Source organism: Staurois parvus, unplaced genomic scaffold (assembly GCF_062004578.1).
Source record: "Staurois parvus isolate SC_StPar_1 unplaced genomic scaffold, SC_StPar_1.0 ptg000746l, whole genome shotgun sequence".
NCBI lineage: Eukaryota > Metazoa > Chordata > Amphibia > Anura > Ranidae > Staurois > Staurois parvus.
The window spans coordinates 1787355-1803955 of NW_028318542.1; the positions used below are offsets into that span (position 1 = coordinate 1787355).

The 16601-nt window shown below is 42.1% G+C and overlaps 1 protein-coding gene across 2 annotated transcripts in view; it reads right to left on the minus strand.

The window, feature by feature from the left end:
* Positions 1-15246, minus strand: part of LOC149445098 (cytochrome P450 2G1-like) — a 29091-nt gene extending 13845 nt beyond the window's left edge. Inside the window, exons 1-3 of one of the 2 annotated variants that reach the window (XM_089654164.1) lie at positions 14875-15237; positions 6040-6202; positions 209-358 (exon numbers count right to left, since the gene is read on the minus strand). In XM_089654164.1, the coding sequence (XP_089510290.1) occupies positions 209-358; positions 6040-6202; positions 14875-15054 (493 nt within the window). In that variant the 5' untranslated portion in view covers positions 15055-15237. Of the gene's footprint in view, positions 1-208; positions 359-6039; positions 6203-14874 lie in introns of both variants that reach the window. The other variant, XM_089654165.1, reaches the window with a different exon arrangement.
* Positions 15247-16601: the final 1355 nt, after the last annotated feature.

Genomic DNA, 16601 nt, shown 5'->3' on the forward strand with positions numbered 1-16601 from the left:
AAGTCTTGCCCTTAGTTATACTTTAAGACAATACCTGGGTTTCAGCCTGGCCATATTTTTATATCTCCAATGTCCAGAATTTATAGAGTGACCCTAACACAACATCTCTGCCATCCATGCCCATCTACCCATTTCATTTTTAATTTTACATTGGTAAAATAACAGCCGGTCTGGTTAGTAACAGGAATGTATGTGCTTTACTGCCAACCTTGACACTTCTTGAATTCTTCCACCATACATCTGGCTTCTTCTTGAATTTTCCACTCATTGCTTCTTTTTCCTAAACCAAAATCCCTTAAGGTCTTGAATGAGAAGTTGCGTATTTTCCTCCAGCGTTCACCATTAGTAAAATTAAGACCTGTGGGAAAAAAAGTCTTTCTAATTATTGGCTAATGCTATTGGCTAATGCAAACTCTAAACCAATGAAGTATTAAATATATGAGGCTGACCATACAAATTACAATCTGATTGTATAATCTCTGTACACTATCCTATAGATCTATCAAAACTCTGGAACAGTGTGCCTGCCTTAACAATCAATTGACTTAGTCTTCTGTTAGATACACGCTTGCATGACAGTTGTTGGTAGAGCCCATGGAGATTGTACAAACAGATTGTGCAATGTTTGGTAACCCTAAAATTCCAATTACATTGTGTTATCATCATTAGTGTAATTATTTTGAAATCTTCTGGTGCAAGAAAGGGGGTGTATTTGTAACCCGTAGAAAACAAAGGATTTTTATTGCTATCGTTGTCCCTGTTCAAGAGGTTTTTATTTTGTCAGAGTTGAAATTCCTTTGGGAGATTACTATCACTTACTGTTCTGCCTTTTCCTTACTTGTATCGCACTGTCCTAGCTAGGATGCTAGTTGGGCTAGGTAAATGTAGTCCTGTAGCTCTCCAGTAATCAGTTGAGTAGCTTGTGATTTGATTGCTCACCGCTGCCTTTTGGGAGATTCTGGAATGTAGTGGCTGGGGGAGTCAAATAGGCAGCATTAATATTTATGTGGTCCCAACCAATCCCTGGGAGAGTGTGCCCAGTCGGTGGTTGAGGGGTGCATAAACAGTATTAGGCTTGCAACAGCAATTTTCTTGTTTATGAAGAGAAGTGGGCAGTCCAACTGCACTCCTACACTTGTTCATCGAGGCCCCAGCTATGTGTAAGCTGGGGGTGATGCTCTAGTGCTCATTGAGGTCCATGCTGTGCTAGAGATAGGGAGGCTATTCTACTGAACTTTCCTGAAACTGATTGAGGAATTCCACTGAGGATCTGGTCTGGAGTTTTCATTGGAGAAATGTCTGGCTGATATTAAACAGTATGAAACAGAGGCAACAAAACACGCCCACGCAGGGGCTATCAATTGCACAGATAAAAAATGTAAAATAGAAAAAACAGTGCTCTAACGCCCACAGGGCAAAAGGTACGCCCACGCAGGGGCTATCAGTGGCACATAAGTTACAATAACATTAATATAACTCTGACTGTAACAAACTAAAGGCAGCTATCCACTGCCACACCAAAAACAAACAGAGAAAGAAATAAAGGAGTACAAAGAGAAAGGAAGGAAAAAAACAACAAAAAACAAAACCAAAGAGCAGGGGTCCAAGAACACCAATACCGAACGCCATCACATCCCCAGACTAGCCGGGGGAGTGTGGGAAAGGCATATTGCAACCACAGCTCCCATATTTTAAAAAATTTACATTGGGAGTCGTTGCAGATACTCAACATCTGTTCGTTGAGCATCATAGTGGTCATACGATCCCGCACCCCCCGAAGAGGGACAAACAGGTTCTTCCAGGCCTGAGCAATTGTTCTAGTGGCTGATAAAAACAAATAGGAACTTCGGCTGGTGAGCCAAGAGGCCCGGTATGGGGCAATGAAGCAAAGCATACCGAGCATCCCGGCGCATGGAGAGATGGAACAAGGTGAAAAGGAGGCCAAACACACGAGACCAAAAACAAAACAGTCTTGGGCATGACCACCAGATATGCAATACATCTCCATGATGGCCACAACCCCGAAAGCATCGCTCACTACAGGCAGGGTTTGCCTGGGCCAAATGAGCCGAAACCCAATACCAATGAAACAATACTTTATAGGCTGCCTCCAGCGTGGTCATATTAAATGAGCATTTAGCTATGAGTGACCAAGCCTTATTCCAGTCCTCCGGATCCACAGCCATTCTCAGGTCACGCTCCCACTGAACAACATATGAAAAAGAAGTATGCGACGAGCGTCTGTTCAAAGCTGCATAAAGGTCTGGCTGATATTAAAAGCAAGCATTAAATTATCCAGGAACATTTGTGAGGACAGATTTGTGTGAGAGATCCTAGTAACTATGTGCTGTTACTACCCTCGTAAGTCAGTGCAAGCTCTTGCTCAAACTTTGAATATTTCCTATGGTGTCCCAGTGTAGCTCATGCCCCTAGTTGCTGCTGCAAAGACTGTGCTAAGAAGCTTGAGAACTATCCTTGTGTTATTGTTTTTGTGCTACTGGAGTATCTCACAGCTATACACTATACCATGTCAGTTTAAATAAAACATAAAAAAATTATACCCCTAGACTGTTCACTGATCCACAAAAGACTGAGACTGTGTGCTTGGCTGCTAAGACATTAGTTTTGGAAAAGAACCTTAGGTCTACTCAATATGCCCTTTAGGGGATGAACACTACACTTGTATCCTGGATAGGAAGTACCGTATATTGACCAGAAAGTGAGGAGAAGTCTCTGTCCTGGAGACAGAGACATACTGTACATTCATCTACAATAAGTGCATTGGATTTAAGCCTTTGTCCTTCCAACTGAAGTACAGACTCATTAGCTGTACCATATTTAGCAATAAAACCTGACTGGGGTAAACTGGGTATACTCACAATTTATTGTAACACCCTTCAGGTTCAGCTAAGGGGAGTTAGTTTTTTTTTTTAGATAGAGGCTTGCTAGGAGCCTGTGTGGGAGCCAGCCAGGTTACTTTAGGTCAGGGCTAAGGGTTCTTCAGATCAGTTCTCTGATACCTCCCCCTGCTCTAGAAGCTGGAGAAGTTTCTAGAAGTCAGAGGGTGGGGTGAAGAGGAGCTGGTCTGCATACTTGAGGGACCTTAGCCAATCCCCAAGCAGAAGGCTTGGTGTGGGGCCAGGACAGCCCTTAACTATGACTGAGCCTGATCAGCAAGGGGGTCAGTGTCAGGTGGAAGATGGAGTGAAGGCTGGAGTGTGGAGCTTGGGAAGGGGTCTACCTACTTGCAGGGTGCTAGAAAGGAGGATCTTTCTGCCTCAATGTCTTCTGAGAGAGGACAGCCTGTGGATCAGGGAAGGAGCTAGCCCAGCACAAGGCCTGAAGACAGCCACCAACCCACTAAGCTTTCAGGCGAAAGAGAATGAGTAATCCTACACCCCCTAAGGGCAGAGGGCAGTTAGGTGGGGAACACAACTTGATCCTTATCTGGGACTGTTTTAAGTTGGCAGCTTCTGAGTTCCCATTGCCCAGGGAATACCCTCAGGCAGCTTGGTGAAAAGGCAGATTCATCCATGGTCTGAGGAGGTACACGAGGAGAGGCTATTTTTGGTCCACATTTTTTGGTACATAGTTGTCCTCAAGTTTGCAGTTTTCTCTGGGTATCCCCTACACCCCTCAATCAAATCCAAGTTAGAAAGCCCCTAATAAAATCACAAAACTAAGCTCAAGGACTGTTTACTAACTCTGGATGTAAAGTGGGGAGGGACATGCATGTTGCCTGGCTGTGCAGAGCTTTAGGGGGACCCACAACTCAACAACACCTGATGGGGTAGTGCTACATTATAAAAGCTCTTGCCTGTGAAGATTATCATTTGTTCAGGTCATGGTATATCTAGTGGTTGATCACATTCAACTGGACATGTTCTGTAATGTTGAAGACATTTTTTAGCTTCTACAAGCCACTTCTTCAGTTCCTTTGAGTTTCTGGAAGATACCCCAGTGATTATATCCACACAGTGGATTAAGATGTTCTAAGGTGTGGATATAGATGTTGAGGTATCTCCTTGACACCCAGTGGAACTAAAGACGTGGTCTGCTAAGCTATACAACATCTTTAACATTACAGAACAAATCCAGGTGAATATGACTACTATTAGATATACCTTGACCTGGATAAGTGAGAACCTTCACAGACAAGAGCCATTGTAAGAGGATCCATGCTCTAGGAAGGAGAATTTAGAACCCCTGTCAGGATTTTATTGCTAAATACGGTACAGCAGATAGTAAGTCTGTACTTCAGTCTGGATGGGCAAAGTCTTAAATCCAAATAGGTGGATGAAACAGTCCAGTTGAATGTGATTGCTACTAGCTATTAAGGCTTTTATAATTTGTCTTACTCCTTAGCCTATATGATGAGTCCAACAATCATATGGAGAAATCACGTGGAGCTCATTTCCTCCACTGCATATTTTTTCTTGATTACCCAGTCTCATTAATACACTGCATGGGATGTGGCCTGGAGATATGCAGTGCTGTAGTGTTTGGCTGCTTAGGGACTTCTTTAAAGTGGTTCTAAACTCAAAACCATAATGCATTCCCTGCATTAGGGTAGCAAATGCCCATAACAGTCCCCCCATCCCTAAACACTTGCCTGACTCCTCTCACCACACCAGTGCTGTCTCGACTGCAGCACTGCTCTTCTCTCATTCTGTTCCTAGTTTCACAGGAGAGCCCTGCTGCTGTCAGTCAAACTGCTGTGAGGAGAGAGCGGGGACATGGTTTATCAGTGCTGTGTGTGTCTATAGATGCATCGGGAGTGTGCCCGCATGGGGGGGAGAGGAGGTCAGAGACCACTCTATGCAATAACATTGCAAAAAGCATGTATGTATGCCATCTTTTTTATCTTAAAGAAAGTTTTAAAAAATTTAACATTTTATATCACTTTAGCACTGGCTTTCAGATGCTCTGGAACTACAGATCCCAGAATTACTGGAACTCTGAAGGAGAGGAAAAGAGAGAACTATTCCTGGGCTTCGTCTGTGCAGAAAGCGTCTGATTGGATAATTTGCCACGGTGTCTGGGATGCAGAAAGGCTGAATTATAGACATCTCTTGGTCTGTGAACTTGTCTGACAAGTCTTGTGTTACCACCTGATCATGGAGAGGACGTCATGCTGACTTTGCTGAACCCCGGACTTAGAATGTCACCCTGGCAGTTGGTAAGAGGCTGCTGGCCATACCCTGCTACTCCCTATTTAAAGGAACAGTATCGTCCACTTGGGACATTGTTCAGGCATCTTTACCCAGGTTTGGAAGGACCTAAGTTTGAGTGCTACTACTATGGATTTGGGCCCTACATTTGGGCACTGGCCAATAGGGGAGGGTTTACCAGAGACTGTCGAGCAATTGCCCTTGCATTGTCTCCCATAGCATAGGGATTAGGGGTTAGTTACCGGTCCAGTTGTTTATTACTAAGTGTATATGTTATTTTGCAATTGTTCACATACTTGTTGAAACATCTACTGCTCTTCCATCTCTTTTTGGTTGCTATATTTTTTATATGTTGTACAATGAATATTCACTCTTCAGCCCAAGTGTGTCAGTGAGTGTGGTTCTGCTCCAAGAGTTGTTGGCACTGAGAACAGGGGACCTGAGCGGCTCTTTTGAGTTTTGAGTTAGCTTTTTAGTCCACGTTTGCCTCAGCTTTCCAAAGAAAGAACACAGCAGAAGTTTAGTCAGGTTGTTCCTGAATTAAAAACAAGTTGTAGGGAGTGAGGGGGATTTAGTTATTGCCTTTACTCATTCACTTGTGTGTGTAAATTCAGCTTAAGCTATTGAGAAATGTAAACAGACTTTATATAACAAAAATGAGCACAAACTAGCAAACATGACAAAAGGAGCATAAAGCTCCGACTGTTGGTTGATATTTACAATACATAACAGTAATTTCCATTATCTCCCATTAGCTAGCTAAAAAAGTTAGTTTTATTTGTTAGTACTGACCTAAGCAAATGCAGAAAATATATACAAAAACATTATACACGTAAAGTTCTTTTGCAATGTATGTTTTTTTTCTTACCATAGCCTTGGGTGAACTGATCAATTGTTGCCAGTTTGCCTCGACCACCAAAGTCATCATTTTGATCAATGAGTGCTTCTTTTACAGCGTCATAGCCACATAAAACAATAACAGGGTTTGAACCAAAATACAGAGTGTACACCGAGCCGTACTGTTCACTTAACTGTAACACAATTGAAATACGTTAATACATAACGTATACAGTATGTATGACAAATCTACATTGATAATACACTGGGGAACATTGTTCTGCCCCACTTTTTTTGTATTTTCCAGTGTTGTATTGAACTGCATCCGGTTATTATTCTGTAGTATGCCCTGTACTGCAACTGTGTGAAGTAAAATTGCCTTTGATTCAACTTCTGTATCTTATTGAAGAGTTAGACTGCCTGCAGATGGTGCCAAGTCAGCAGGTGACTATACCACCCTGATAGACTGGACCTAAGAAGTTATGTCAATGCATAACGTGGTATTTGGAAGAGAGCAAACATCCATTAAGGCATTTCAGTGTTGGGCTGACATTGACCAACAACACCCCTGCCCCACCCGAGAGAACCTTCCACTACCATCGCCGCCATACATCGGCCACTCCCCTCCCAGTGAGAGAGAGAAAGATACTCACCTTCACAGCCCTGGACATGAGAGTCAAGCAGCCCGCAGCCTCTCTCAGGTCCCACCTAGACCCCAAGCCGCATGTGTCCCCTCTTCCGTCCCTTCTTACAGGGGGCTGAAAAATGCCGCCCTAGGCAAATGCCTTGTTTGCCTTGTGGTAAATATGTCCCTGACTTTGACATTAGGTACTGAGGAATAGATAATGAGGATTTTTTTTGGACAGCTTTGAATGCTATAGCTACTTTTGCATTAATGAAAATAACTATAGAATACTATCAACCACATAGAAATGAGATATAGCCAATGATGAAAACAATTGTAGTGCCTATTTTATTTTGATGTTTATTAGAGGAAACTCATATAAAGTCACATATTAGTGATCTTTGAGTTGATGTCCCCAGGTATGCCCATCCTCCACAGCCATTATGAGAAATTTCCACTTTCTCCTGTTGAATATTTAAAGTTTTTCATATGTAGAATGCCAAAGGTGGTTTTGATCTCTCAGACATAAGAACACAAGATTGCTAGAACTATGGAAGAGATGTCTAGCTAACAAAGACTTACAATAAATATAAAGCCAGGACTTTTTTTCTTGTAGGAATTCTGCACTGAACTGTTACAGCACCCTGGGCTCCTGGAAAGGCCCTTGTTACCATTTTAATGGGGCCAAAGACCTCATCCCCACATCCCTAGACCGGTGGATATGGATGTTCTGTGGGGGGACTCATTAAAGACACCCTTGACATCTTGTATTGAAAATAAACCACAATAAAAAGAACAGTCCAAGAATCTAATATTGCTCATGTTGGCCATTGTCATTAATGATGAGCGATGTCCTACTAGTGGAAGCGTTTTAACCAGTGCAAAGATGATCCTTTCTCACTAGAACCATTGAAAATGGATTGACACTGCACCAGGGAACTACTACTACTGGTGCACACTTACATATTTGGGACTGTTTTATTTGAAGTTGTTAATCTGGACTTTGTGCATTTGAAATTTCACACTTGACACAGATATTTATACAGAGGTGCTTGCAGTCTTCAGCAGTTGCACTATGTTTATTTTAAAAAAATTCTTGCAAAACCACAGTGGTGGTGGTACCCTCTTGCATCTGTTTAATGTTGTTGTGTTTTTTGTTGTGGTTATAGGATATATATGAGTTATAGGATTTATTTAAACAGAGGTTGGTCATTTTTTATCATACTATCACCACTGACTGGAGATGCTTTCAGCTTTTCACAAAATATGAATTATTAATGTACCGCAGCTCTTGGTTTTTAAATTTTGTTTTCAGGTTTGTTGGTGGGGTCACATTCATTGCATTGCAGCATTAAAACACAGTAAGGTTACTAAAAAGTTTTATTAATTTTTAATTTATAACTCAGGGCTGTATTTGTGCATCTGTAGAGTTGACAGTGGACAATTTTGTAAGGACACTATGGACAAAGTCTGCAGGTGGGAAGATGGTATGACCAAACAGGTAAAGCTATCCACAACAAGATTCTCAACTGTATGTTCATTGGTCAGACAGTTTGTAAAAATCTATGATTTTTGCTTCTCCTCACGAATGTCCATAATGGGAGTTGGTGCCCATAAAGATACTGACTCCACTTGTAGCAGCAGCCAATAGAATGATTCTGCCTTATGTAGCTCTACCCTGTTAGGAGTTGCTGAAGTTTTGGGTCCTCCTATAGTCCTGACAATTGCCAGGCAACATACATTTTCACACCCACTTGCATTCAGGAGTCAGTGACCAGCCCTTGAGCTTATTCTGATATTTTATTAGGGGATTTAGAACTTGGCTGGGGTAAGGGATGTACTGAATTCCCAAAGGAACTGAAAAACTGAGGACAATTTCCTGAACTACGTACAAGTTTTTACACAAAAAAGTAGCCTGCCAGCATCTCCTGTAGTACCACACCAGACCCCAGATGTTCCTCTATCTGGCTGCCTGGAGAAACCACCGAGAAGGGGATTCAGTACCCGTCACTTTAAAAAAATAAGACAGTCCCGGGTGGTGGCTAATCTGGTTTCCCACCAGACTGCTCCTTCCCCTATCTGGCCCAGGGAGTGCAGCTCTACTCACTCAGTCCTTCACCTGTGCTGCTGGTGGGTTGGTGGCTTTTACCAGGCTTTTAGCTGCGTCGCTCCTTCCCTGCCTCACAGGTGGTCCTCTCTGAGGGGGCCAGTGAATTCCTGAGCTCTTTCCAAGGTCCTCTGCCTACAGATGAGCCCATCTCCATCTGGGCCCCCTCAGAGGCTCCTGCCTCCAGTCTCGCATCCTGTCTGTCTTCCACCCAAACACTCTTCCACTTTGCTGCTGCTGTTAAGCGGGCTGTTACTCTTAAAGGCTCCTCATGTTTAGGATTGGCAAGGGTCCTCTCAGAGTACAGATCAGCCACTCCTTAGATCCACCCACTGCTTCTAGACCTTTCTCTAAAGTTCTAGAGAAGGGGGAAATTCCAGGGAGCTGGCCTGCAGAGCCTCTCAGCTCTGACCATAGTTTGACCCCTGCTAGCTATCACACCCAGGCTTCTACTCAGCACTGCTTGCTAACCATTGAAGTCTAGCTCTCCCTAGCTGACTAGGAGGGTGCTACACTTACACTAGCCATATAGCACCACCCAGCATGAATAGGAGGAAGAGATTCATGAGGCAACCACATCTACAGCTACTCTACCTCCCACTGCCTTCTAAACTATTTGCCATTGTAACCCATTTCATTCTCCTGCCTACAAACTTTTACTACAAAAAGACAACTCACTTGGTATGAGCTAAGGAAAAGGTAAGCTGGACTATGGGCACTGTAGCCTGGAGATCTCTTATATCTGGTCTGCACAGAGCAGCATGCAGCTCATTATCCCTAATCCCTTCTGAATGCTGTCTTGCAGCCTGGAGACACTAGATGTGGGAACAGAGTGGACAGCAAGCATGACAGATAACTGTATATTCTACTTCTCTAGGTTCTACAACCATTTGATGTCCAGGCATCCATGCTAATGTTTGTAGTGCTGTGTAGCTGGAGGATTGTATCTTGTCAAAGCAAAGTCAGTCATTTCTGGGCTATAACAAAAACCGTCCCCCAAAAAAGCAGAAAGTGAGATGGATTTTGTGTCCATGTCGATGTTGACATCCCTGGTGAAGGAAAGGATTTGCTTTCTCTTTTGTCTTGTAGCAGTGTGAAGATGATTAAGACAATCATGCTATTCAGAAGTTATGGCAAGCCATGTTTTACAGAATTCTACCAGCACTTTATTAGTCCTGTCAGTGTTTGTATATAGTGCAGCAGGCCAGACCTGTCAGCATGTGTACACATAGTGCATCCTAGCTCCGTCTAGTAGACTGTATGGTGCTCCATAATTTCTAATGACGGCCTTGGGCACAGGCAAGAGATGTTTGCTGCCAAGTTGGTCTATTTGTCCTGGCTGCATAGACACAGTGTTAGGAAGTTGTTGGGAGAAAGTCTGCATTCACCACTCCACACTGTCTGGAAAATGTTGGCGTAGAGAGCATGCGTAGTGTAAAATAGTTTTGGGGATCATGTTTACTGCCCTCCCACATACCTACCACAACTTGGAAGTCATCACATTTTTTTTAGATATCCTTTCCAGCCTCTCACCTGGTAGGTGAGCTTTGCCCCCTCACTCCATCTCCCCCCTTGCTATCTCTGTCCCTCCATTACTCTCACTACTCCTCTCCTCTCTCTCCCCACACTTTCTCCCCCTCTTGCTCCATCTCCTTCCTCCTCTTGTTCCCTCTCTCTCCCTCCTTGCACTCCCTTTTTTTTCTTTCCACCTCCTCACTCACTATACCCCCTTTTTGCCATGCAAACTGTTCACCAGTGCAATGTGAAAAAAAAATAGTTGACTAGTGTTTCTTCACTATTTTTCAGCCACCATTAAGCCCTATCAAAAATAGTTGACTAGTGTTTCTTCACTATTTTTCAGCCCCCATTAAGGGTACCTTAATGAGTAAGGTAAGCAAATCTACCAGTACTTGGTTCACCCCAGGTCTTAGTACACGCTGCTGTAACTTGTGGCCCAACAGTCTTAAGGATGATCAGTCCTGGGCTGTAGTGCTGCAAGTGAGTAATCTGTATGAGAATCCAGAGGCGGTTGGTGGTCTGGGCAGGCCATAGATAGTAACATTATCCAAAGACAATTTGGGGGCTGAGGAGGTGGCAGGCGCAACACAGTAAAGTGCCATAGTATTGCAGCCAATCAGGGGAAGATGTCAGAGGCAGGGTATGTGACTGTAGGCCAATTAACACTGAGAAGGCTTGGCAGATGGAGCTGATGTTCCGCCAAGCAAGGAGAACACCTTGTGAGGGCCACTCCACCACTGGCTAATGGGAGAAGAGGGAGCATTTTCTCCATTGGCTGATAGCAATAACAAAGGCAGAGCAGACGGCGGCTGAGAGGTGAGCTGCAGAGTGACTGCATGCGCCTAACCCGTGCGCACAGTTTGTCACGCTGTTTTGACTTTTTAAATGTAAAGCCAGGTTTATTACTTATTATGCTGATAAAATAATGCAGAGCACACAATCTAAGTGTAGCAGATACAGTATGTAACTAGAATCGCTGTTACTGGTTTATGCAGAGTCTGACATGTATTATTGCTAAATTGGCTGAAATCAGTCTCCTTTTCCTGCCACAATATGGAGCTTCTATGGAACTTACGCTCCTGACTCTCAAACACGGAACACGGAATGCTAGGAGATATAGTCTGGGCTATGAGCAATGCCAATACCATTGCTGATAGAGAAACTACAAGATCAAGTGTGCCTGGAGGCAGCAGGAGCCCAGGAAAGGAGGTATAAATAAAAAATTCCGGGAAAAAGCAGGGGTAGTTGGGAGATCACCACTAGTGCAGTGCAGAAAGGAAAAACCTACTATAGATAGAGAGAGAGATAACTGTTATATTGTAAAGCGCTGAGCAAACTGTTGGCGCTATATAAATCCTGTATAATAATAAGAACTTAGAAGGTTGGTTAGTGACTGTATGCTGGTTACTGGCGGACCTGCATGTTCTGGGAAACCACTTGCTTAGCTGCAGATCACTGGACTGAGACCTAGTCCACAGAGTAGAATACCCACAAATGTCTGCTTTTCCCAAGTCCTGCTCAGAGGCCTGCCACCATTGCCGTTAGGGAGCCAAAGTGTACAACCCAGTCCAGTGGCTTGATACTGCTGCTGCACCGGATTGCTCCAGAGATGCTGAGAGACAGCTATTGTACCACCGGCTTGTCATTCATCAGATCACCAAAAGAGGCTACCAGAAATCAACACCACTCCAAAGTGAGGCGCCTCCAAAGCAAATGCTGCTGTGACAGAGCCAGGGAATCTGGGGAGCGAGTCATTGACTCTTTGTTGTCTAATTTCATAACTTTGTGCATATTTTCTAGAAAAATGTGCTACCCTTTTCTCTTCTACCATTAATTTGCATTTGCCCACTGTTGAGAACTGCTAGTCCTGTTTGGCCGGAGTCACATTAGTGTCTGAAGAAGCCCATTGTGTTCTAAGACTATTTCACTGAGTGAAGGAATACCCAACATCATTAAATGCACCCCAACACAGCTGGCAGAAGACTCAATTTAAGGACTGTACATAGTTCACTAGCTGTTGGGTACAGTTCAAAATATATTGCCAATCCTCTTTTACAAGGCTTAACTGTTTCATTCCAAAAGCCCATTGGCAACCTAGCTATAAGCTGTGTACTTGTCTTGGTTGCCTTTTTTCCTGCTCATTTGGTGAGGAGAGCTACAGTTTACACTGGTCTGGCTTGAGTTTTATTATAGTGCTTCAAATATTTCAAGTGAATACTCAGTGTATGATTCATAATGCTAAATTTGCCACTATTAGACCTTTTTTTCTTACAATTACTTGACAATACACTTTATTTGTTACAAGGTCTCAAGTTGAATTTCAGGGTGACCCTAAGATATTGAAAAATTACTAACCTACCTCTACTAGTATGTATACCCAAGGTGTCAGTGGTTCTGAGGCATTTGCAAGGTCAAGGTAAGAACAGAGGACCAAGCACAACCAGTGGCTCCTGCGTGGGTGGCACTACAAGTACATTTATGTGAGAAGATAAGTCACAACTCACATACAGACAGTTAAGACGTGCTTTTTATCAATCATAATCAAATGTGTTTAGGGTTGTCAGCTAGGTAGACAGGCACACAAAGGAAACAGCAGTTCAGTACCTGAAAAAAGCTGAGGAAACACCATGTAGTGCTAACTAAGTGCAGCAACACGATGTTCAGGATGCCACAAAAATAAATTACAACTCACTCAGATAAGTAATGTTTGTTTTTAGATGATGGTGATAGCAGTGGGTATGTTTGTAAAACAGGTAGCTTGTCTAGGAATCACCACCGCTGTCCAGGTAGTCTATGGTATTCATGCAACCAGGAGCAGGAAGCCGGAGATCCATGGAATGCAAGCGGACTGAAAGTAACATTGCAGGAGACTGGATGGGGGCATGATGGCTACATGATTTGAGTCATGTGCCTCTTCTTCAAGCTGTAGAGTTGCTACAGGAATACTGATTACTAGGATTTACCTTGATGAACTACACATCACAGATTTTGCTGCAACATTTGGTTTAAGGCCGCAGATATGCTGCACCCTTTGCGCCATATTGCCCCTTTTTTCCTGATTACTTGTTATAGGTAGGGCTTTTTTTTAGCGGGAACGCGTGTGAACCTTGGGCACTTCTGGCACTGAATGTATAATCTGCAAGGGGTGCTGGGGTGTGCTGGAGGGTCTAGTGATGTTGGTTGCTGGGGGTATCTATTGTCACTTGAAGGGATCTGTTTTTGCATGGTGGTCTGTTGTTGCTGGGGACATCTATTGTTGCTGGAGATGGATCTGTTGTTGCTGGGAGGACAATTGTTTCTGGGAGGTCAATTGTTGCTGGAAGGGATCTACTGGTGAGGGAGGGGCCTATTGTTGCTTGCTGATCAAAGATCTGTTGTTGCTGCTCGGGTATTTTTGTTGCTGGGGTGGTATTTTGTTGTGGGGGTTAATTGTTGCTGGGAGAATCTATTTTTGCTGGAGGGGGGCTATTGTTTCTGGCTGCAGGGGATCTATTTTACTGCTGCTTTTCTTGCTATCATTAATGGATTCCATACAAAATACTACTTGGCTCTGTATATATGTACCAAAGGTTGGTGCTTAGAGGTGGGTAGGGGGCAGAAACAAGGGTTGACTCAGAAGGGGGGAGTTCCTGCACCTATTCTCTGAGAAAAAAAGCCCTGGTTATAGGTATTGTTAATGTTTACATAGTATTTATACTGTTTAAATATTGATTGGTTTAGTTTCTAATAGGAGTTTCTATCATATTTTAGATTTTCAGTAAAAAAATGTGCTGTATCTGAAAACGTTCCGTCTTTTGTCAGTAAAAAATAGTTATGAGGAATTTCTCAGAAAAATCCCAATGCTCTATGTGGATTCAGCATGTTGCAATGATGTGCAAGCCAGAATAGTGCTAGGTTCTAATCTCATGTTGGTGTGGCATTGATTATAACAACTACGTACCTGTCTCTATTAAACTCATAAGCCCTGGAGCAGCCTTTCTCAACCTTTTCAATACAGAGGAACCTTTGAAATAATTTTCCGGTCTCAGGGAACCCCTGCTAAAAATTACTATATGTACAACTCATGATATATTTTGTGATGGTCAGTGGGACGAATGTTCCTTACACTTGTTGTCATTTGAAAGAATTACCCCCTTACAGATAGCTAAAAAGCTCATTGGTGTCAGTGTGAACTTATCTGAGAGGCAGAAATTGCTCATTGCTCAAGGAACCCCCAGCAACCCCTGGAGAAACCCTGGTTCAGAGTCCTAGAGCAAACTGTGACTTGCTATATAGCAGAACAATACAATCTTCAATGACATTGTATCTGCGGATCAGACTGCTTGTATAGTATATGAAAAACCAAAGAGGTAATTAATTTTCACTTGCTGTATAAAGTGAAGACTATAAATTGTGACTGGTTTAACACCAACATTAGTCCAAGGTGTATTTAGTGCAGTCTATGTTTTATTCTATAAGTCACTTTTTATTTTTTAAACCTAAACAAACCAAAAAAAAACTTATTATCAGCTTCTGGTGAACTGATTCTTGAATTAATGAAATGTTAAATGGTAAATTCATCACTAGATCTAACATTAGGCTTAGAATGGTTTCAAAGAATGTCCAGAATATCTTACCTCTATGAACGATTTTGTCATTGATCCCATCTTTATGTTCAGTACGTTTCCAATGAGGGGCAGAGGGGTTGGACCTGGTGGGAGCCCCTGCTTCCTGTACGTTGTCTTCCATGTTGAGAAGATGAAGTAGCAGCAGGACAGAAATATCAGCATTGCAGTCAACAGCTCCGTCAGCTCCATGGTGGTACCTAGACTGAAACATCCAATACAACAATAACTTCTGGATCATGTAAAAGGGTGGAGCAATGCCAGATAATGCCCTGAAGAACTTAATTTATCACTTGCTTTTATAATGAAGGCGCTACTAATCCCATTAAGGCAGATGATTGTTCACTAGTGCATCCTTGCCCTGATTCTTTTTGCAGATAAAAATATAAATGTATATTCAGCACTATACTATTCAGCGAACAAACATTCCAACATCAATGAAAGCTGTCTATTGTGCAATCCAAGCAGTGCATGTTTGGATATGTATGTGTTCTCAACGCAAAAGCTTAATTATATCATCATTTTGGACTGATTTGTAATCATGGCACCGCCTCTCCAAATATATCGTAATACAAACATAATTTTCAAAGTATAGAACTTTAAAGGTACAAGTAATTGGAGCTATATTAACAAATATATTTTTTCTACAAAATCTTATTCCTGTTTAAATTAAAACATTATTTAAATTAGATTGCATATTTCCATTACATAACAGAGGGGTTTTTTTTTGTTTATAAAGATACAGTACACATTATATTTAGTATACTTAGATATCTCTACATATATTGCAGTTCATGCTTTTATAATATTGACGATTGTTTTGCCTTATGACAATGATCCATTTGAATTTGTCAGTTGTTCTTATTGAAATTTATGGAATATCAACTGGTTTTTATATTGCTAGGCCTGGTTGCCTCCTTTTTTTCATTCTTGTAATTTTTTCTTATTTTACGAACCTAGCACGTGGTTTTGTTTGCTTTATTTATTGCCCGATTTTGGTACATTTATGGATGTTTCTTTGAATATTTTTTTCTTTCTTAGAGTTCTTCTTTATTCACTATAGCATCCATCTTGCACATAATATTTTGGGATAGTTCAATCCAATTAGACATGTGTGAATCCCAGTGGTCTAATTGTGATAAACACAAACATCATGCTTTTTCCTTTTTAATCTCAGTTCTTTTTTTTTTCCTTTTTTTTTTATAACTTTTTAGTTTCAGGTCATCTTCTCCCACAGGAATGCCTTTTCCGGCGAATCCATAATGTCATTTCCTGCCAGTGGAATGCAGAGGCATGCGCACTTTCATGCGGTCCATAGAGCACATGGACATGCACAGATGCGCATCCTATTTAGACATTCCCCTTTTCATCTAGACTTAGGGTTGTGGAAGGTTGCAGGAATAAAGGGATAGGTTAGGACTTCTGCCCTAAGTGAATAATGATAGAAGGCTGTTGCCTCTCTATATAATTTCAACAACCTCTTCTTTATTGAGAATTTTGATTGGATTAAGGTGCGTGTCTGGATACACAAGTGTATTTCCAATACATGCTATGGAGATGATGGGAGCTGTGACCAAATATTCATTCTTGGTTTGCTTGCATTTTTCTTTCATCTTGACAAATGAGACCTTTGTGCTTCTGAATCATCAGTGTTTTTACTGCATACGCTATGTTTTGCTGTTAACAGTAAAAATTTGAGACTACCCTTTTTTTATGTGCTGGCCATTTTCATCTTTGGT